Source organism: Megascapheus bottae, chromosome 33, assembly GCF_031878675.1.
Source record: "Megascapheus bottae isolate mThoBot1 chromosome 33, mThoBot2.hap1, whole genome shotgun sequence".
Classification (NCBI taxonomy): Eukaryota; Metazoa; Chordata; class Mammalia; order Rodentia; family Geomyidae; genus Megascapheus; species Megascapheus bottae.
The window spans coordinates 1,867,562-1,891,311 of NC_143541.1; the positions used below are offsets into that span (position 1 = coordinate 1,867,562).

The 23,750-nt window shown below is 37.3% G+C and overlaps 1 protein-coding gene across 1 annotated transcript in view; it reads left to right on the plus strand.

Annotated features, from left to right (window-relative positions):
- Cntn4 (contactin 4) overlaps positions 1-23,750 on the plus strand; it is a 723,524-nt gene that overhangs the window by 458,562 nt on the left and 241,212 nt on the right. Inside the window, exons 5-6 of the mRNA XM_090323973.1 lie at positions 1,181-1,307; positions 9,787-9,962. Of these exons, the coding sequence (XP_090180099.1) occupies positions 1,181-1,307; positions 9,787-9,962 (303 nt within the window). The remainder of the gene's footprint in view (positions 1-1,180; positions 1,308-9,786; positions 9,963-23,750) is intronic.

Below are 23,750 nucleotides of genomic sequence, written 5' to 3' on the forward strand. Positions count from 1 at the left end.
GGGCCCATTTACTAGGAATCAAAAACATGTTCCCAGAACTAGCCTGGACTTGAACCCCAGGAGGCAACAGAACAATGCTCAGTGGTTAGACACCTGAGCTCTGACCAGTCTTGAAGCAACCAGTGGTTTGAAGTTACCAAACAGCTAATCAGGTGATTGTAACTATGGAATTCCCCTAAAACTTGTTTGTATAAAAGCTGTGACAAACCTGTTTGGGGCTCTCAGCGTTGCTGGCTACAGGTATGTGGAGGTCCGAGTTCGAAATCGTGACTGAGTTTGAATTCATAATAAACGACCCTTGCTTCTTTGCTTTGAAAAAAAAAAAACAGAAATGGTCTTGATCCTTTGATCTTGATCATCTTGATCTTCACATCAGCTTGGTTGGTTCATTTTCTTCCATCCCTGGTATGTATGGCAGTCAGACATGCATGGGCCCTTAGAGGGTGTAGAAAATATAGAAACTTTGCTATAGTTAACTTTTAAATCCAGACTGCATAAAATTATATATATATATTTATGTTTGTATATGTGTTTGTATAGAACATAGAACAATATACAATACTATAATAAATATAAAACAATATCATATAATATATAAGCTACTTTAAACCATTATATAAATATGATTCTATACTAAAGGTATTATAATAGTGCTATATATCTATTATATATTTATATAAATATTTATATATATTATATGTTATATATTTCATACTAACAAATTTTTTAAATGATCATTGCCTAGTTCCAATTACATTTTCAGATACAGAGCTTAGAATGTTAATATGATGACATTACACAACTTTCTACAGTGATAGCCGCACCAAAGAGAAATTGGAGGTCTAAAGTGTAAACTAAGTAAATGGGAGGAGTTAAAGAGAGTTGAACAAATAGACTCAGAGAAGGAAGGGGAGTGGCCAGCCATTCTGGCTGGGACCTGATCACCAAAGTGACTAGTCAGAAAGGAGACAGCCAAGACTTCATTTCATCATAGCCTACCTGAAGTCATTCTTTATTGGGAAATATTATAAGGAGCTCTGACAGTAAATGCACAGCTCTGTATTTTGTGTGGTGGAGTGGGGGGGGGGTGTTGGTTTGTGTCTATTGTGGTACTTTAGCCCATCATGGCTTCTGTTTGGGAAATGTGATTTATTTTGCACATTTTCTCTTCTCGTTTCAGATGACTACACGCTTCATGGTCCTGTTTTTGTTCAAGAACCAAGTCATGTGATGTTCCCTTTGGATTCTGAGGAGAAAAAAGTGAAGCTCAATTGTGAAGTGAGAGGGAATCCAAAACCTCATATCAGGTGTGTTGGTGTGAGCAAATGCACGCAGTTCCTATTATGAAAACCAGTGACTAATTACATAGCACCGATTGCAGAAGGAGCTTTTAGAAAAACATCATAGGAATCCCTGGGAAATCTAAATAAATGATTATTTCAAGAAAACCGTGCCCAACTTCTGTAGTACTGGGGATTAAACATTCTGATTGACCATCTCTTAAAACATTTACAATTTCTGCTAAATATTCATAAAAAAAACAAATCAAAATATTGAAGTGAACTGTCAAGTATATGAAGTACTCTAATCTGAAAGTAAGTGGGTCTGTAAGCCGGCACAATAATCTAAAAGTAGTCATCACTTTGATACACTGTCTGTTCTGAGAGTAAGCCTTCTGCCATGTCACAGTCACTAGGGTAGCAAGACAAATGCTGGGTCAGCTAACAAGAGATGCTAATTTAAAAAGAAATCCAAGAATGAATAATAAAGTCACCCTCTCAAAGTACTAGAAAGCACAGATATTCACTTACATCATATCTTAAGTCTGAGTGGTTTTCATTACAAAAGAGATATAAAAGGTAAAAAGAGATGTAAAAGCTAAATGAAAGTAAGTACAGAACTACTCTGAAGAAATTTTCCCAAGGCAGTAGAAAGAGACAATAAGAAGCAAAATGAAAGTGAGGGCAGGGAAAAGAAGAAGAGGGAGGGAGGAAATAAAGAACCAGTGAATGTCAGAATCTAAACAGATTTAGAAAAAAATGATAAGAAAAACGAGGTAAAAACAATATTTAAGAAGAAGGCTCTGAATTTGTGAACAATACTTAAAACTTGCAAGCTCTCGTTTGAAGAAGCCCGACAAATTTTAACCGACACAAGTTAAAGTTAATCCTCTTCTACAGGAGTCCAAAGAGATGATCATAAAATAACAGCCAGAGTTGGTCAGGCATCAATGGATCATGCTATAATTATAGCTACCCAGGAGACTAAAATCCAGAGGATGACAATTAAAAGCTGGATTGAGCAGAAAACTTCAGGAATCTCTGTCTTCAAAATAACCAGTGAAAAACCTAGGCTGTCAGCATAGTAGTGCTAAAGTATTAGCTGAGACATATGACCCATATATATGCATTAATTACATATATACCTAGGTATACATAGGTATATATATGAGTAATCAGTATTCCAAAGATAAACCTGTAGCCCTGCTTATGATAGCATTTCTCACAGTACTAGGAAACGGAAGCAATTTGTCCATGATCAGATGAGTAGATTGAGATAGTACAATATATAAACATGAAATACTGTCCAATATAAGAGTAAATGAAATTCTGCAATGCTCAGCAGCTTGGATAGAACTGGAAGGCAGTATATAAAGAGGAATAAAGGAAGTATATCAAGGGGCATGTTATTCCTTACATGCCAGTCTACAGAATTGACCCTATAGAACAAGAAGAGAACAGCAGCTACCAGGGGACTATGAAAGTGAAAGACAGACAAGAGGGATCACAGAGAGACGAGAGGAGAAAAAGAGAGGAGGGTAGAGAAGAGGATGGGAGAATAAGAGAAGAGTTACAAATATGGGAAATACAGCTAGATAAGACTAAGATCTAGTGTTCTGCAACACAATAGCCTTACAATGAATTTTGTATCTCAACATAACTAGAAGGGAGTACATTGAGCTTTCCCGGCACAAATGCTGATAACACTGATTTGAACATTGAGTGTTTTATATATAGAGAAAAATATCACACTTTATCTCTTACATATATATGTATCATTTTTATTCATCAGTGGGAAATTAAAGGATAAAGAATAAAATAAATATATCTTCAGGCAAACAGAGAATAAAGTTTGATCCCATCAGATACTTACTGATGGAAATTCCAAAAGATTTAAGAATAAAAATGATCTCAGAGCCAGGCACAGATGGTTCATACCTGTCACCCTAGCTACTCAGGAAGCCAAGATCTGAGGAACCTGAGCCAAAGCCAGCCCAGGTGCACAGATCCATGAGACATTTATCTACAGTTGACCAGCAAAAAGCCAAAGGTAAAACATGGCCTAAATGATAGAACACGAGCAATGAGCAAAGAAGCCTAGTGAGAGTGCAAGGCTCAAAGCTCAAGTCCAATACCAGCACATGCACGCACACACCTGAACACATGTATGTGCACATATGCACACACACTCACATACATGCACAGACACATATACACAAAGATCCCAGATAGATAGCCTGTTACAGAAGAAAAAATAATGATGAATAAGTAGCAAGGCATCAGAAATTTCACATAAAATTGATGATATGAAGTATTAAGATTTTTCAAATGTCTTGCAAATATCAAGAGAGGGAAAATTTTAAATCATAACAATAATAGAAATAAATTGGAAAGTGACATGCTGGACAAAGACTCATCTGTATGGTAAAGATTTTTGTTTAAAAATAAAATTGAACCTGTACTTCATAACATACACAAGAATCAATTCCAGGTGGATAGAAAATTTTGATGGGGCATTTAAAACAATTTTAAAAGAAAATGAGCATACATATTTATACCTGTGGAGGAGGAAAAGCTTCTTTAAACATGACTGAGAAAGTACAAATTATAAATGAAAATATTTAACTTCATTAATATTGAGAACTTCTATTCAAAGAAATATACGGTGAGACACTCAAGTACAAGCTGCAGAGTAGTAAAGATATTTGTAATTTATTTGTCACTGTTGAAAGTTTAATATCCAGAATATTTTTAAAGAATTTCATCCAATCAATAGATTAAAAAAGTAAGCCAGTAAAAATAGGAGCCAAATAGCTGAGTAACCACCTTCAAGAAGAAAAAAGAAAGCCAGGTGTGGTGTGGTGGCTCACGCCTGTAATCCTAACTACTCAGCAGGCTGAGATCTGAGGATCAAGGTTCAAAGCCAACCAGGCACAAAAGGACCTGAGACTCTTATCTCCAGTTAACCTCTAGAAAAGCCCTGGGGCTTGGCTCAATGGTAGGGAGGTAGCCTTGAGCTGAAGAGCTCAGGGACAGCACCCAGGCTGAGTTCAAGCCCTACGACCCAACAGAAAAGAAAAAAAAGACAAAGAAAGAAGTAAATATAGAAGACTTTAACATTAGTGAACAGAAACCTAACTGAAAAGGAAAATGAGTCTCAGTAGATGGGTGGAGGCATAGAACAAATAGAATCCTTAAACTTTTTCTGGTAGTAGTTTGACTTGGTAAAAGCCACAAGGGCAATAAAAGCAGCATTCTCCAGAAAAACCAAAGATACGTTCACCTTTTTTAAGCGAATTGGCCTAATTTCATAATATATTCAGAAAGCAACATAAATTGGAATGTTCATGCAAGGTAACCTCATGCTGTTGTGAAGATAAGTGAATCACACCTGCATTAACCCAGGAATGGAGCAAAATAAATCTGAAGATACAAGATGAGTACTAAGCACGGGACTACTCATTAAGGTCAGAAGTGGGTACAGTGGACCAATTTTTTACGAGAGCTCAAACTTAGCCTTTGCTTTCTCAGAGTTTTCCACTGGGCCTGAGATTTCAATGAATTTAAACCAATAGCAAAGAAAATATGGAGACTTATTGAAAAGTAGTTGGATATGGAAAGTATGGAACAGGAACCTTTAGCAGGAAAAGACCCACATATAGTGTATTGACAATACCTGGTAGTGAGATACCATGGTGAGACAGCAGCTAAGTTATGCGTGAAGGCCAGGAGAAATTATTTTTGCCAGAGCCTTTTCTCTGAGTTAATTTCCAGCCATGGATGGTTAAGAATGCTCATGGACAGAAAATAGAAACTTTCCTCTAGGAAATCATCTCCTGCACTTGGAAACTAAATGAAGACCACAGGGATAACCTATTGTTTTTCAAATGCTTTTAACCAAAACAGAAGAACAGCATTTGGAGATGGCTCTTTTCACAGATACATACAACCATACATATTCTTTTTTTAAAAAAAAAAGTCATTCGAAACATATGGAATTGAAAAAGTCCAAGTTGAAGGTAATGATTGACCACTAAAGGGGAATTATTTGAATCACAATAGATACCAGAGACACTAACAGTAGTAATAGCATTCCTTTCCTTAGACATAGATGCGCACTGACTCAGGATTATTACTTACATAGCTCTTCCAAATATTATATCACCTATATTCAAAGTTAGTGAATGAATTAAATTCGGGCTAATTTTAAGTAATGACACAAGAAATGAGACCATTTAATAATCAAATGTTAGAAAACATCCAACGACATAACACCATCAGGAAGAATTCACATAGTGTTATATTGTTTGTTTGAGTTTTGTTGTTATTTCTGTATTCGATGACTGTACTAGAGCTTGAACTCAGGATATGGAAACTGTCTCTTAGCATCTTTGCTCAATGTTGTTACTTCCCACCGACGTTATTTTAGAATGTACGTACTCCTTTATTCATCTATTCATACATATCAGCATTTATCCATATAGCTACTAAATCCTCTCCAACTATAAATTCTACTTGAAGTTGGCTTAATGATTGTCTTGGTTGCGGAAGAGCAGTCTCTACCCAATTTCGACATTTACTAGCTCTTCCTTGAACTGTATCTCACATCTCAGCCTCCTAAGTAAATTTATTAGATATGTAATTGTATTACATTAGGATTCTAAAGAGACACATCATCAATGGGCGATGGGGAGGGAAAATGTCAGACAAATTTTCACAGAAGAGGAGATATTTTAATTCTTGCAAAGGCCACATGATCTGTTGCCACATTTAAGAAAACAAAGCACATTCCACAAATGGACTCTAAGTAGAGTGGACTCCATAATTAGAATGAGCCTGTAATAATTTATCATCCAATACTCCACACTATTAGAGAGTGAAAGGAAGCCCACTGGCTGGAAACCCAGTGGTGCCCTGCGCCAACCAAGACAAGCAGTTACTCTATGTCTCATCCAGTCAACTCCTGGCTAAATCTATGATTTGGAAATGCATTAGATAGTCTACACAAATGTAAGAGTCAAATATGCATAGGTATATAGAGGTGAGGAGTTAACTAATCACAGTTTGAGAATATAGCCAAGTGTAAGTTCAGATGTTAGCCAGAAATGAAAACAAATTTTTACAGCAGGATTTGCCAGAGTTGCTGCTTTGTTTTTCTCCAGACTGTGACCTTTAATTAACATTGCTTTCATAACGTTGTGTCTTTAGATAGAGGGGCTTGCCTAGTTATTTAAAACAAGCCATGAAAAGAAACTTACTTTTTTTCTAAGATTGCGGAGGGAAAAGCTGAGGACTTTTCATCAAAGGCACTAGCAACTTCTTGCAGTATCGTTGGCTTGCCTTTATACCTTAGTTTTCCCTGGATGTAATAGCCATCTGGTACCTAGAAGTTTAAACCTGCTTCTTCTTGAAGCAGAGGAAGAGAAAGGAATGGGGGAGAGCCACCCAGTGATTTCAACCCAGTGTCAGGTGAACTTTTTTATTCTTTGGTTGACTCTTCTGGTGAATAAGGAGAAATTCCAAAGTGAAGTCTCCAGAGAGATCTTTAGCATCTGGTTTTTCCAGGTTACACCCTTGCTGACCTTTTTACTTTGTGTTTATTTCCTTGGCAGATTTTTCATTCTTTTTTCCTTCTCCATTTTGAAAGGATTGACCTAGACCTACAAAGATTTAAGAAGTTTTGACTCTCAGCAACTTCCCTTGTATTAAAAGTTCCCTTGGGACAAATGACATTACTTATTTCATTCAGCATCCATTTCCTTCCAATAGTTGGTTGCAGTACTTTTGCTCTGAGTTTGCAGAGAATAAATTCCAACTCAGAAAAGTACTAGTACTTAGTAGTAGTTCACCAAGTTAGCAGTGAAAATAGAGGAGAGAGATAGAGGACCGGTTGATAAAAGGCAAGGAGAGCCAATCTGCTAGAGCAAATCTCCTAGACAGTTTTCTATCTGGGGGAACAAAAGTTTGGAACAAACTTTGCCCCTTGCAAAGCTTCACAGAAGTACTGTTAGGCTGTATTTGGTCCTATTTCTCTGCAGTTGAACTGAGTCATGGATCCTCAGGCAATTCAGAAATCAGTTTAGGAGATGCCCATTTGTCTTGCCTCTTGGGCAAAATCTCTTTCTTGTTCCAAATAAGAATTGCCTCTGTATTACCACTGCTTAACAGATCACTCACACATAGAAAGTAAAACATGACTTTTTCAGGAGCATTTCACTACCCCCATGAGATAAGGAATTCAGGTCAACCCACATTCAATTGGAATAAACATTGACTGCCTTGCAATAAAACCCGGTATAATGCTTTGTAATAGAGACCCAACAGCATGTCTCAGAAAGCACTTTATTTTCTAAATAATCCCTTCTCTTTTGCTGTTTGTATGTAAAAGCAGGCACTAAAGTAGATGAACTGACTTTGTGCACAGCATTTTAGTTGAGATGTGTAGTGCAGGCAAACCTACAGAGTTGTTATTATCCCCACAAATGCTCCTCTCAAAAGGCTCACTTGGTCCCATTCTCAAAATCCACACTCTGCTTGCAGCTCACATTATATTGCAATTTCCTCTTTGAGCTCTGAGATTTGTCATATTAAATCGTTCTCCTATCATTTGAAGTGAGAGTTATCACTGGGATGTGATCAAGTAACTAAAAGCAAATGTCTAATGCTGGCAGTGTGTTCTAGAGATTCATGCACACATATACCTACTAGAATATAACCCGGCAGTTCTCTTTATTGCTTATTACTTCTTGTCTATGTCAGAGCACCGAGAGAATTACTGCCAAGCCTAAAAACATTGTCAGTTTCTAACACCCAACTTCTTATAAACAAACACATAAAGAGCTATGTCCCAGTTTTATGCCTCTAACTGACTTTTCCTCCCCCTTCTGTTACTAGATTTCTACATTTCAAAGACCCAGATGTGAATACATAGTATCTGTGATGTTGTGGTGTGCTAGAATGCCTCATACATGTGTATGCTCAAACCCCAAATATCTAGCAAAGAAGTAACACGCTGAGTCAATTATCAAGTGCTATTGAACACAATGAAGGTCAAGTCCCTGAGAGTTAATTTGTAAGTGCAAAAGTGATTTAGGTAACAGAAGCCATTTGGGCTTCCTCCTGCCATCCTAGCTACTGAGAAGGCTGGGAGTTGAGAATTGCAGTTCGAAGCCAGCCCAGGCAGAAGAGTCCATGAGAATCTTAACTCTGTCTGATTAGTCAGCAAACAACTGGAAGGGGAAGTATGATTAGATGGTCAAGCCTTGAATGAAAAGGCTAAAGAGTGCCCTGGTGTTGAATTCAAGCCCCAGTACCAACACACACACACTACTACTTTAGTATTCTGTCTTGAATTCAGGATCTCCTACACAATAGGTGAACATTCTGTCCCCTGGGCTATACCGCTGTCCTTTGAGATTAGTTTCTGAGATAGGAATAGCCTTGAGTTCAGGTCCTCCCTCTGAATAGCTAAGACTATAAGTGTGAACTACCACCTCCCATAACCCCTTATGTTTATTTGAATCACTTTTCTCTGTTTGTTTTAATCTTCCAACATGATTGCTACTTAATAATTCACAAAGTCCATCTAATGTGGTGTTCATTACTATTCCGTGTAAGGTTTGTGAGGAGGGGTAAAATACACCATAGTCACTCAGTTACATTCATTTATGAGAGAGTAGGTTTTCAAATAACTTTCCCACAGATGATTTGATAAAAGTAAGTTCTTACTCGATGGAATGTTATTGGCCAGGAAAAATAAAATTGTGAATCTTCTTACCAAAGCTTTGCTTTTGCAATTATGGGAGTCACATTGAGATATATTGTAGTGCCACACTTCAGATTTCACCGATGCTTCCCACTAACTAAGCAGAACAGCAAAACATTCTTTCTGTCAGATATCTAATGGCGTGATAGGCAGTTTACTTGGGCACTTGCCCGATGTTTAGAGGGCCAGTGGCTATGGAGATCCTCTACGTGATTCACAGTTATGGCAATTCGGTCCCTCAAGCAAAATTCTAGATCAATAGAGTTCCTCAGCTTTGCGATCAGCCACTTTTGTCCTATAAAGGACCAAATCAAAGCAGCTGTGTTGCAATTGCACCAAATATTCAGCAATCTACCTGAAAGTGAGGCGTTCTGTCATCTGTCCAGACCAATTTAAAGAATGGCTGAAATGGAGAAAAAGGACTTTTTAACTGAAGAGCTCTATTTGCAGGAAGTTGCTATAGGCAATGTGGACCACTACAAAAGTGTATGTATACCAGCATCCTCAAGAATCACAAAACAGGTGTTCAATTTTTACCATCACCGTTTATTTTCTAGGACACGTTCTCTGCCTCGTCACGTTCAGGTGTTTTATACAGCCATGGCTACATTTCTGATATCTTAGAACTTTTTTTAAGATCACTAATACTTCACACTATTCATAGTTTTTGTACATTTTAGGCAATTGAGAAATATCGACTGATATTTCAAGGCTTGATCTGCTGGCATTTTCATACCGTAGGTGGAAGGTAAATGGAACAGACGTTGATATGAGTATGGATTTCCGCTACGGTATTGTGGAAGGCAGTTTGTTGATCAATAACCCCAATAAGACCCAAGATGCCGGGATGTACCAGTGCATAGCAACAAACTCGTTTGGGACCATCATTAGCAGAGAAGCAAAGCTGCAGTTTGCTTGTAAGTAGCAATTCTATCCTACTGAAAATGTAATTTGGATTTTTTTGTACCATTGCACCAATAGCCCTTTTAAACAGTTTTGTTTGGAAAAACCCAAACAGAATGTAATTGGTTATATGATCTTTACCATTTTTTTCTTATTTTGGAAATATCTCATTTGTAGAAAAAATTGTAACTCTGATTGCGAAGGTGTATGCTTCTAGTTTCCTAAGTATTCAGATAAGTTGAGAATAGTATCATTTGCTTTATGTCCACATAAACTCCTGCATGCATTTAAATTTACACATATATAAGTTTATGCATGCAACAAGCTATATACACACACTCAAATAGAATGTATGTTGTTTAAAAGAGGCAATTCAACTGCCAGTAACCTGGTAATTGATAAAAGTACTTTAACCATAAATCTAAGAGTTGGGGAAAACCCTCAGCAGTAAATGAATCCTATAATTCTTTCCTTTTTATTTCACAAACTAGAAAAAAATGCAAGTACCACCAATAACAAAAACTAGGGACAAAGTGTTCCCTTTTATATTTCTAATTTAGAACATTGAGAAAAATTGTCATCTCTTAAACCACTATTTAACAAAAGTTCACAAATGTGTTAAGGGCAATAGAATTTAAAAATAACTTGAAAATAAAATCCTAAAGCAAGAACAGTAAGTATGCATTTGAATATTATCTCCCTTGAAAATTGGTATTCAGCCATATCTTCAAGGTTTTACTCACTTATGTAGGAGAATATATATAAAATCGCTGCGTAATTTTCCAACTCACATAGCAAAGCATTGATGTCAAAGGTTTCATAAGTACTAATTGGTAGTGATATTGTAGAAATTAACAAAATCCCCTCTGCAAATTCAATAGCAAATATGCCTAATATCTAATATTGAATCTATCATTACTGGCACTCAGCTATGCTTATATTTTTAGTAATGACAAATTTATCATTACAGTTATTTTATTAAAAATTCAGAGAATTGTGAATGCTCAAAATAGGGGAAAAACTTACCACTAAATAATCCTACAGTTCTTTGAATTTTGGATTTCATAGTTCAGGAAAAAAGTATTATAGGGCCATGACAAGAAAAAATAGAGATGGGTATATCAGTTTATGATTTTATGACATGTATTTACAAAACAGATTATCAGTCTTCAAGACCATCTTCTTATAAAAATCCAGGGATTTTTTTTTTTACTCCTGAAGTATCAAAAAGACAGAACTTTTCATGTAGAAGTATTTATTTAAATAGCAGTGTTTACCTGAAGGAAACTTTCCCTTACTTATTTGGTATGGTTTCATGTGACAAGCAATAGTTGGAATCTGCCATACTTCCTCCACTGTCATAGTGATTTTTTTTTTTTTGCCAGTCCTGGGCTTGAGCTCAGGGCCTGAGCACTGTCCTTGGACTTTCTCAAGGCTAGAGCTCTACCACTTGAGCCTCAGCACCACTTCCAGCTTTTTTCTATGTATGTGGTACCGAGGAATCGAACCCGGGTCTTCATGCATGCTAGGCAAACACTTTAACCACTAGGCCAAACTCCTGGCCCCATGTCATACTCATTTTTGCACACACCCAACACCCAAACCATTTGCTGTATTCACTTTAAAATAGCAGCAAGAGCTGATCTGATCACAAAGTGTATAGAATAATCCAACACTACCCTAAAATTGAGCTAAATAATATGTGTTTTTTTTATCACCTTCACTTCCAATTCTCACTGTATGATTCTGCTTAGACTATATTTTTAGTGTACAAAAATCATTTTGTCCCATAATTTCTTTCTCTTTCAAGTCTTACTATACAAAACAATATGTTCAATTGTTTTAATTCATCTATTAAGCTGTGAACATGGTAGCAATTTATTTGTAGGAATAACAGAATTCCTTTAGTTATTACCCAATTGAAAATTAGTCCTATTTCCTCTAGAGCTACAAGATGCAAGTAACTAATTTTCCTAGTGCCTGGCATTTAGTAAATTCAATTAATCAATTGCTGTTGAGCAAATCAAAGAGGAGGGGTTGGATGTTAAATCACATATAAAGATGAATTCAAGGATTTTTCTAATGGTATTTTGGATTAGTGTGAATGTGGGCACAAGCCTTTCCACTTTAAAGTTGCACAGAGGAAAGTTGGCATCTTAACTCCAGATATGCACTGGGGATACAAGTTGGGGCAGGAAGCCATAGCTAGCTACATTAAAAAGATAAATGTTAAGCTGGGCGTAGGTGGCTCACACCTGTAACCCTTGCTATCCAGGAGGCTGAGATCTGAGGATCATGGTTCAAATCCAGGCAGGAAAGTCTGTGAGCTGCTTATCTCCAGTTAACTACCAGCAAACCAGAAGTAGAGCTATGGCTCAAAGTGTTAGAGCACCAATCTTGAGCAAAAGGGCTCAGTGACAGATCCCAGGCCCTGAATTCAAACGCAGCAACTGACAAAAAAAATAAATAAATAAAACCCAGTTGGTCACAAAATGTATCAAATATTCGATCACAGGTGATTCCTAACCTGAAAAGTCCTCTCGAGATTGAGAGTGTGTCTAAAATCAATCATTGGTTTTATGAATGGCTTTCCTTTTCAAACTGGGGGTTGTCCTTCCCACTCTCACTTTCTCCATCCTCTCTGACATAGAGGAAGGAAACTGGGGCCATGGCTCAAAAGAGCTCATTTCCCAAACAATAAGAAACTCAAGTTGAATGTGCTTTTAATCTTTCCATGGAAAAACTGAATCGGAAGTTAGGACTGAGAGTGGAGGTGATTTGATTTGTCATTTCCACCCATCAGGGCAAGGTTGATCCACAGGTTCTGTCTATACATCATCAGGCGCTACAGCCCATCACTCAAGCTACTGCCCCTCTCCACTCAACCATCCCAAATGAACTCTTCCTCCACGGTCACTGTCATTGCCCATCTAGGTCAATCACTCAAGGGTAAATTGATAGCATAGCCTTTGAGAGTAGCTGGATTTCATCCATATTCATGGATGAATTGGATACCTCTACATTTTCAAAAATATAAATCCTTGCTTTTTTTTTTTTAAGTTGGGAGTGAGGGGCTGGGGAGCTGAGCTAGTGATGAAGATTAGATGGAATGGCGTGTGGACAATTTCTCTGTGACCTTTGCTGTGGACAGCCTCTCTACAGCATACAGCACAGGCCAAGTCTGAGAACAGTGTGCAATCACATCTATGCTTTCCTTTCTTTTCTTCCCTTCCCTGACTCTGAAATAAGAATAATCATTACCCATTATTGCTTAAGCACAGTTAATAAGAACGTTAGAGGCCTGGAGCTAGACTTCTCCAGAGTCCAAGTTATCTTCTCTTGTAGCTCTGTAACCTTACATAAGGTACTTTCTCCTTCTTCCGTGACTTAATCCATAGAAGAATGGCTAACTATTGCATCTCCTTTGCTTTGAGGATTAATTATTCTGATAGTTGTAACATGTCTTAATCATTGCTTAGCACACATAATGAATGGAAGGTAGTACTAGATGTTTTGTTGCTCTGTATTGAATAACATATATGCTCAACGTTTTGGAAGCATAATTCTATTCCATTCTCAGCATAACCTGAGATGTACAGACATTATTTCTTGATTTCTAAGTAAACAACTTGAGGATTAGCAAAGGGAAATAAAACTGTCACCAAAGCTCAAGGCTAGAAGAAGGATGGTATAGAAGGCAGGCCATGTGACCCCTGCAATTACCTGACATTTTATCTGTGCAGTTCAACCCGAGCTGCCAAGAACCGACTTGCCTTACAAAACTGAGGTGTAAAGAACATGTTAGAGTAGTTGCTAAAACAGCTCCTTGGTGGACCCCAAATTGGATTTATTCATTGTATTTACAAGCTTTAGTATGATATATCGATCATACTTTTTGTTTTCCATTTTTAGTTATATGCGTTCTTGATATCGTTATGCTGTTGATTTATTGATAGCACATAAAAATATAATGTTGTATATACACATAATTATGCATACATTGTGACTCTAACTTTAATATAATTGGTTTCAGGTTTCATAATGAGAATAATTAATAACAATATTTCTGCTCTGAAAGTTAAGATGCAAATTTTCTGTTTATCCCAAGTAGACTGTAAAACATTCTGAATATTGATATTTTATGGTAAATAACTGTGGGTTAGTAAGTTGTTTTTTCCCTAAGTAGTAAATGATACATTATTATAAGTTGCTCATTCTCATCTCATTCTTCCTTAACATGTGAACCAAGATACTCCTTTACTGTAGATTGTTACAAAGAGCTATCAAGAGAATAATCTAATGATTTCAAATGCTAGCTTGTCAAGCTGATTGCTTCTTAAACATTGTTCAGGGCCCTCTTCCTGGAAGTTCGGCTGTTATATAACCATTCAGATATGCAAAACAAAAAACGGAAGTGATTCCTCATCTCAGAGGGTACAGAACTATATCATTCATACATAAATACCTCCCAACTGTTCATGGTAAATATAACTCATTTAACAAAATTGTCTTCTGTGCCTACAAGGAAATTGACACTGTCTTGTCAAGGGTGTGGCAGGAGTGTTACTTTGCAGGAAGCAGTGGGTACTTAAGTTAATCTCCGTGGAAGCCTGGCTTAAGGGAGAAAAGTGAACTACAAAACATTTCATGCCTCCCTTGTGAATCTCCAGCTCAAGTTCATGTGGAGGAACAAAAGATAAAGATGAAAAGTCTAAAAACACACTTTTATGAGAACAAAGATAAGGCTGTTAAATGAAAGGATTCAGGTATACAAGGCATTCCATTTCTCCATTTGAGCTGTCCTATTTGTAGGAGTAATTTGGCAAGGTAGTACACTAGCTTAGCATGGATTAAGTCTTTGTCTTTCAATCCCAGTACTATATAAATAGGAAAGAGTTCAATAACTCAATCCAGCCCAAGGTTAATTACACTGAGCATTATCAGTTAAATGTCAGCCAACTGTTTTTGGTTGGGTTTTGGTAGTGGTTTTTGTTTGTTTTTTTTGTACTTGTCCCAGGGGTAGAACTCAGAATCTTGTGCTTTCCCTTCAGCGTTTTCAATCAAGACTGGTGCTCTTCTTGAGCCATGGCTCCAGTAAAGCATTTTACTGGTTAACAGTAGATTAAAGAACAAACAACAAAAAAAAAACCCACAACTATTCTCATACTCTTCTGCCCAGGCTGGCTTTGATCTGAGATCTTCAGCTCTCAGCCTCCTTAGCTTAGGAAATTACAGGCATTAGCCACTAGTCCCCAGTGCAGCCAATAATTTTTAAGATTGAAAATATCTGATGGGCCAGGCACAGTGGCTCATGCCTGTAATCCTAGCTACTCAGCAGGCTGAGATTTGAGGATCAAGGTTCAAAGCCAGCCCAGGCATGAAAGGACCTGAGACTCTTATCTCCAATTAACCTCTAGAAAAAGGGAAGTGGGGCTTGGCTCAAGGGTAGGGTGGTAGCCTTGAGCTGAAGAGCTCAGGGACAACACCCAGACTGAGTTCAAGCCCCATGACCCACAAAAAATGAAGAAGAAAAAAAGAACAAAAAAGAAAATATCAGATGGATTCACTGCATCAGATTAGAGGATCTTTGTTAAAAAAAAGTTTGCATGCAGTTCTTCTTAGTTCTCCTTACCTGGCACATATTGCCCTAAAGTAATGGCGATAGTAGAGGTAATTGCAGTGATAATAGGAAAAAAATGTATTAAACTGAGAATACTATACTCTATTTCTACTGGGGATTTTGGCAACCTAGCTTTTGATCTCTGGTCACTGCTTCCACTTGCTACAGTTTTCAATTGTTTATAATGTTTTTTGTACTGAATAAAAAGTTTATCTTTCATCTCCTAAGAGTAAGGATGGCAGTTAATCAGAACAGTAGCTGAGCATTTGATAGTGGGCCAGACCATGCCTGGCTTGACTGGTTTTCAATTAGGAAATCTGTTTAGATTGTCAAACTTTTGTTTCTGAGCAACAAAATGTTGATAGATGATTGTCTGGGTAAATAATTTGTGAATATGTAGATCAATGGAAATTTAATCAACTTTGGAAATATTTGGACATGAAAACTGAAAACATTTATCAGTACAACTCTTTGATTTTTAATGAATGAGTGTATTTATCTCATTTTACCAGTTAGAAGGATTCAATCCAAAGCTTGTTGAGTTTCTGCATTAGTAGCTAAGTTTGTGCCTCAGAGTATAGGACCAGAAAAGCATTAATGGTGGCAATGGTTATCTGTTGAAAGTTTTCATCATGCCAATTACTCATTTGTTAGATCTATCTCCTATTCTCTCCCCACAGTTGACTTTGGGATCAATGTGATAGAAAATAGTAATGTGTGATTTAAAACAGTCAATGAAGTCCAGAGGTAGATATTTTTTGTCACTCAGGAACATTCTAAAAACACAGTCTAGATGCAAACTGACTGTCATTATCCAGTAGAGAGCCAAACCAAGGTGTTCCAACATATCTTTAAAACTGATAACTTCAATTATTTTAAGAAATAGTGAAGCTATGCCAATGACTTGATACATTGTTTCAAACAGTTCTCTAAGTTTGTGTAAATAATTTTATTCGTTTTCATTTACAAATTTCGCATACTATAATTTTGTCCATCATCAGAAAACATTTAGGAGTACTTCATGAATGGGAGAAAATAAGAACTTCATATCAGTTAATCAATCAAATATAATAATCTAAGTCCTGCAGACCATAATATGCTCAGGTGCAGCTACCCTAAAATTGGGTTGGCCAACTGCAGAATGTTGAATGGTCACTGCTGTAGACTCTAAACTATGTTGAGATCCTAATTCCCAACGTGATGGTAGTAGATGAGACTTTGGGACTGATTAACTCACAGCAACAGAGAGCTTCAAAATGGGAATTTTGGAGCCAAGGACGATGGCTCAGGCCTGTAATCCTAGCTATTCATGAGGCTGAGATCTGAGGATCACTGCTCAAAGCCAGCCCAAGTGCTAAAAAAGTCCATGAAACTCTTATCTCCAATTAAGCTCTAGAAAATAGGAAGTGGCACTGTGGCACAAGGGGTAGGGCTGTAGCCTTGAGCAGAAGAGCTCAGCGACAGTGCTCAGGCCCAGAATTCAAGACCTATGATCAAAGAAACTAAAAGTGGGGAGGAATTTTTCCATTCACAAAGGAAATTTACCAAGGCATGCTTGCCCTTTCTGTCACATCCTGATCTAAAAAACAGAAGCAGGTCCTCAAATCTGTCAGCCCGCTGCTCTTGAATATCCTAGCTTCCAGATTACTCGAATTGTGTTTCTTCTATTTCTAAGTCTATTTCTGTTCTATAGTATTATAGTAGACTATAGCAGCCCTAAATTGACAAACATAGTAACCCCCAAAGTCATCTGTATCCAGAAATTATGGATCTGACCTGCTTTAGAAAAAGAAAAAAAAAAACACAGATCTCTTCAGATGTTATACCTGCTGTTGAGATCATCCATCATTACCCAGGTAGTACCTGAACCCAATAGGAAGTATCCATGCAGAAAAACAAGGACAGGACAGTCATGCTGGCATGTGCCCGAATTACCAGTTTTCCAGGAGGTATTGAAAGGAGGAGCACAGTTCAAGGCCATCCTGAATAGAAAGTTAGCAAGACTCATCTTAACAAACAAACCAGGCATGGTAGTGCATACTGGAATTCTAGCTACTCGGTAGGCCTAGGTCTAAGGATCAGCTTAGCCAAAAGGATGAATCTCTAGCAAATTAAAGCCAAAGTCAAATTAAGCCAAAGAGCAGGGGCAGATGAATCAGTTGGTACAACATTGATGTGAGACCCGGAGTTCAAAACTTCAATAGCCACTTGTGCCATCCCCACACCAAAACAACAACAAATAGTTGGTGGTCAAGATATAAGAAGGAGGAGACAGTATAACCCCCAGAGACTAGAGAGCTGTAACCAAGGACACAAGATGTTGGATGAAATAAGCGAGAAAAACTTTACTGGACCCTGCAGATTGAGTACAACCTGGCTGATACCTTGAATTCAGATTTCCTGTCTTAGAACTATAGGAGAAAAAAAAAGTTCTTTTGCAAGCCATTTTTTTCCTTCCTGACCACTTTAATGAAGAAATATTAATTAATTCGCTTAAGGAATGAGCATGAAATGGGGTGCATTTGTAATTTTGCTGTAAGTGGAAAGAAATAATGAAATGTAGAATTATCTATGCGAGTGGTGTGTCACATTATCCATTTGGCCCTGGAGAGTATTATTAGGATTGGGAATATGATATAATACAATTTGATCCAATGAAGAAAATGGTGGTGGCAGCCATTCAGAAAGTAACCTTTCCCTTTCCCCAGCACAGTTCAACCTCTCTCTTAGAACAATCCTACCTAGGCATCTAGAATAAACAGCATTGGCCCCTTCACCATGGGGCAATGATTTGAAATAATAGGGGACTCTGCCAGCCCAGAGTTCCTCTCTCCCTGGACTTCCTTTTTTTCTAGGTCATTTTCCCTGAACTTGACCCCTTTGTCTGGCACTCTAAAGCTCTAGCAAGTAGCTCTTCACTCCTTTAGAGCATCTGACCGACCTCTCACCGACCTGCAGCTGTAACAGTTCCACTGTGGTCTCTCAAGCACTGTTATTGCCTGTGTTATGACACTTCCAGCCCCAGAAAACCTCTGTGCTGGCAAGGGTTAACTTCCACCCTCCTTTCTACCAGCACCTTTATCTGAGTGGGCTCTAATGTGAATGAGCCATTTACCTCCTGGCTGACTTGTATTTTTATGTACCATACCAGCGACTTTTTTTTTATTTCCCAGCTAAAATAAGCAGTCCCTTAAGAGAACAAAGCATGCTTTAGGGTTCAGAGGTTAAATCTCAAATTCAAAGGCATTATGAAATGATGTGTGTGTTTTCCAGGAGCTAAATTATTCTGTCAGAGATTTCACTATGGATTAAATTCTGTACCAGCCACTAAACATTCAGTGGATGGCACTGTAGGTCAGTCATGTATTCCTGAAATATGTATTTAGGATACATACTAATTATGATCAGACTATTAATTTGCTCCAAAACACTTGCATTGTGATATATCATTAGCATTTCTGATTAGTTCATTTTATTTTTTTTTTCATAGCACCTACTTTTGCTTTCCAAATGGAATGCACTCCTAGGCAATGAGCAATCTGTTAGCTCAGACTCATAAAACTGAGATTAATCATATCTTAAAGAGTCTGCTTTAAATATCCCTGTAGGTAATGTATTGGGTCAGGTGAGCAGTTATCAAATAAATTTTATTCTTTTTTTAAAAAAAATTTAATACCATTTTTCTCTTGCCATTTGCCATATTCTCACAGAAGATCAGGGACTTTCTGAATGAGGGTTCCATGAATATTTGTGTGGTAAATAAAACTGAAGGAATTTATAAACTAAGGAAAGAATATCTGAGGAACAAAAATGATTTGGCATTCAGGATCTTAAATGCTCTATTTCCTTTAAATTTTTGTCAAGAACTAAGAAATAATTGTTTTGTGTTTCAAAAATTAGGAGGTACTCTCTAGTATATGTTCAATAGCCTTCTTTTTTATGATTGCATTGTATTGTTGGGATAACGTAGAGAGGGTTTACAGTTACATTTGTCAGGTAATGGGTGCATTACTTCTCGAACCTTGATACATACCCCTTCTCATGTTTTTGTCTCCCTTTCCCTCCACCAACCCCCTCCCAGTCATCTTGTTATCCTGCTTTTGTGTCACTGAATATAATTCACTGAAGAAGTGTTGCCTCTGATTTTCTATGTTATACATTAGTTTAACAGCTCTATTAAGATATATCACATTCCGTCTAATTAACTAACATAGGGAAAATAATTCAATGACCTTGAAATCTATACTAACCTGAGTAGGCATAATCACTATCTTACTTCAGAACATTTTCATTTCATAGCCCTCAAATCCTTGGTCCACAGTTTGTCTCCATTCATTTCAGCTCTGACAACCACAAAGCTACTTTTGGTCTCAAATGGCTTGCTTATTTTAGATATTTCATATAGCTAAAACCATAATTATTTGGGCTTTTGTGGACTGTCTCTTTGATTTAGCACAGTGATATCATATCGTAGCATGTATAAGTACTTAATTTTTTTTACAGTTAGAAATGAAATAAATAGGCCAGGAATGTGGCCTAGTGATAGAGTGCTTGCCTAGAATACATGAGTCCTGGGTTCAAATTCTTGGTACCACATACATAGAAAAGGCCAGAAGTGGTTCTGAGGCTCCAGGGTAGAGTGCTAGCCTTGAGAAAGTTCAAGGACAGTGACCAGGACCTTAGTTCCTGTCCCCAGGACTGGTTAGAAAAAGAAAAGAAAAGAAATGAAATAGATCACTATGCAGATATAATCCCATTTTACTTAGGGAGTTCATCTATTGGCCATTTAGATTGTTTTTGCTCTAAAGCTTTTACAAATAAGGTAGCTTGGAACATTCATCTGTAGGTTTTATGTGGACCTATGTTATTATTTCCTTTAGGTGTATTCCTAGAAGTGAAATGCTTAATGTTTTCAGCAGTTGCCAGATTGCTTTCCAAATTGGCTATACTATTTTGTGATTCTACCAGCAATGTGTGAGGATTTCAGTTTCCATACTTGCTCATTAGCATGTGGAATTGTCTGCCCTTTGTATTTTAGCCAACCCATGAGTTGGTGTGTCATTGTGTTTTTCATTTGCTCCCTTGATGCTTAATGATGTTGAGCAATGCTTTACAAGTTTATAGCCTCCTGGTAATTTTTTAAATCTTTTGGAATCTTTTACTCTTTACATTTATTTTCTCTATCTTTTCATTATTGAGTCATAATTTTTGGTGGTAGAGGCCCCTGTAATTAATTGATTTGCAATATTTTTCTTTTTTTCTGGGTTGCAATCTCCTTTCTTGATAATGGCTTTTTGTGAAACCCAGAGAATCTGGACTTTTTTTTTCTTATGTTTAATATGTAGTTTCTGTTATATGTAATGAACTATTATATTATCCATGGTCACAAACAGTCCTACTTTTTGTCAAATCATTTTATAATCTTAGCTATAAAATTTAGGTCCATGACTCACTTTGGGTTAATTTCTGGGTATGCTGGGGTATTCTTTCAATAGAATGATACATCATTCATTCATTCATTCTTTTATGCTGGCACAGGGGCTTGAATTCAGGGCTTAGTCCTATCCTGTAAGCAGAAGTTTTATATATACTATATATAAGATATGCTATTAATAAATTGGGGCCTGTCAAATTCAACAGAATCATAATAGTGCTTTGTAATGAGCCACTTCCCATTACTGTAACAAAATACCTAAGATAAGAATAGACTGAACAAGAAATGATTAAATGTTATTCATATTTTCAGACTTCAGTCATGCTGTTTATCTTAGTCTCTTTGAACCTGGAGTGGCACAATGTCATGGAAACACAGCGAAGGAAGACTGTGTATCTCATGACATCCAAGAAGCAGGAAAAGCAGGAAGCCTCTAATGATCTCACTTGTTTCTATGAGGCCTTTCCCTCTAAAGTTTCTACTGTCGCCTGAGATTACCACAGGCTGGGGACGGAAGTGTTCAACACATAAGTCTTCAGATGCTATTCAAGATCCATACTAGAGCAAACTTAACTGATCTAATTCTCTCCTCCCCAAATGATGTGCAGGAGAACTCACTTGTTCTATCTTTTTCCTGAATTTTAGCTATACTTTCCACAAACACTCAAGCCAACAGTGCTTGTGCTTTGCCCCCAACTATCACTGTTTCTTCACAATCTACATCTCCAAGGAAATATAGTTATCGCTCAGTCACCCATTTCCTGTATGAACCATGAAGAATGCAAAGAACTGTCCAACGTTAAGGAGCATGTCTTTATTTCTAACGTCTCTGGGAGCTGCGGAGAGGTAATACAGTATATTTGCATAGTAGAGTTATCTTCCTGAGGGTTTTTGTTTTTGCACTGAGGCCACTCTGACCCAGGATTTATATTAGGATGGAAATTTTTCTATCTCTACCAGACTGCAGTCATCCTTCCTGTGGTCATCCATGCCTTTGGGTCTATGGAGAATTAATTGGACCCAGAACCCCTGGCAATACTCAAGCTGAAGTTTCTTATATAAAATGATGAAGCACATACGAACTCCAGTGCATACCCTCCTATTGGGGTACTCTAAGCCACCTCTATTCACTACCTCATGCCTAGTGCAGCACTGATGCTGGGTAAGTCATTATTAAAATGCTATTTACAGAATAATAACAAAAATAGTGTCTGTACATGGTCAGTACTGATGCAATTTAAACTAAATTATTCTCGGTCCTCGTTGGTTGAGTCTGTGGATGTAGAATTGGTGTCTGTGGAGGACTGACTATAAGATCTCGCACATTTCTGTAGATCTTTTCTCCCCTGGCTTTTTTTTTTTTGATGGGTCCTAGGGCTTGAACTCTAGGCCTGAGCGCTATCCCTGGATTCTTCAGCTTAAGGCTACCACCCTACCCACTTGAGAAACAGCACTACTTATTGTTTTCTAGTGGTTAATTGGAGATAAGAGTCTCAGGGACTTGTACCTGCGCTGGCTTTGAATTGTGATCCTCATATCTCTGCCTCCTGAGGAGCTAGGATTATATGTGTGAGCTACCAAGCCCAGTTTTTTCACTGGTTTTGTGTCTGCTATTCTATTCAGGTAAAAGAACTACAGAAAGGTTGTGTGATCTTTAAGCAACTTTCTAAACTCCCCCACTCTCAACATTAGCATTGTTGTCTACAGAAAGAGCATAATAATAGTATTTTCAAATGGAAAAGTCATGAAAATTACATGTCCTTATCAATGTAATTTGAATTAGCAGGCTTTCGTTTTGTCACATATAGGTTGACATTGGCATAGAAATGCTATGCTTTCTCATCTCTCTGGTCTTCAAAGATTCTAAGATTAAGTATGCTGTATGAGAATTACAAGGTTTCATTTGTTCAGATGCTCTGTGTAGTTTTTATATGCAATCAGACTGAACTCATTTTAGTATTTGACTTTTTAAAAATATTGATCTACTTTTAAGAACTTGACACTACTTTTGTATATTTGCAAAATTAAACACCTTTGGAAAATAGTAATATACCATAGAGACAAATGTGTTGGAAAAAATCTTGAGTTGTCGATATTCAATATGGAGAAGAGAAATCTTTTATCACTAGGACTTCTAAATCACAGTTTAATGCAGAGGCATAGCAGGACTCATTTATATGGCTTTTTTGTTTCACATTTGATTTTCACCTGCCTTGCTACTCTGAGGAAGGAATCTCGTTCCCAATGGAGATTTCTGTTCTATCTCCCCTGGTAACCATCTATAATGTTACCTACCATTCTACCTGCTGCTTGTGAGTCTCACCTACAAACTCCACCAGAGGCTCGCCATGTTCCAAGGATTTGTATTGACTGGGTAAGCAGCTGGGTAAACCACTCTAAGTAGAAGCCAGGGTACGGAAGGGAAGTAGAAAACCATGAAAGTTTTCCCACTGCAAAGCTAACATGAAAAATAAACTCCAAAGACAAAGACAAATGTGCTTTCCTTTCAAAAGAGGAATTGATCAAAGAGAATAGAGAGAGGGAAGTCACCCAGCTTGATTTCTTTTGTTATTAGTAACTGGTTCATTAGAGATGTCTAGACACATCTATATATATATCTTTCATTTGTAATTGTCAAAGATTGTAGGTGTATATTTGCTAGCATATATTAACTATATAAAGAAGTCTGATTATGTGACATCCATGCATGCATATACTGTGCTTTGATCAAAGCACTTCTGTGTTACT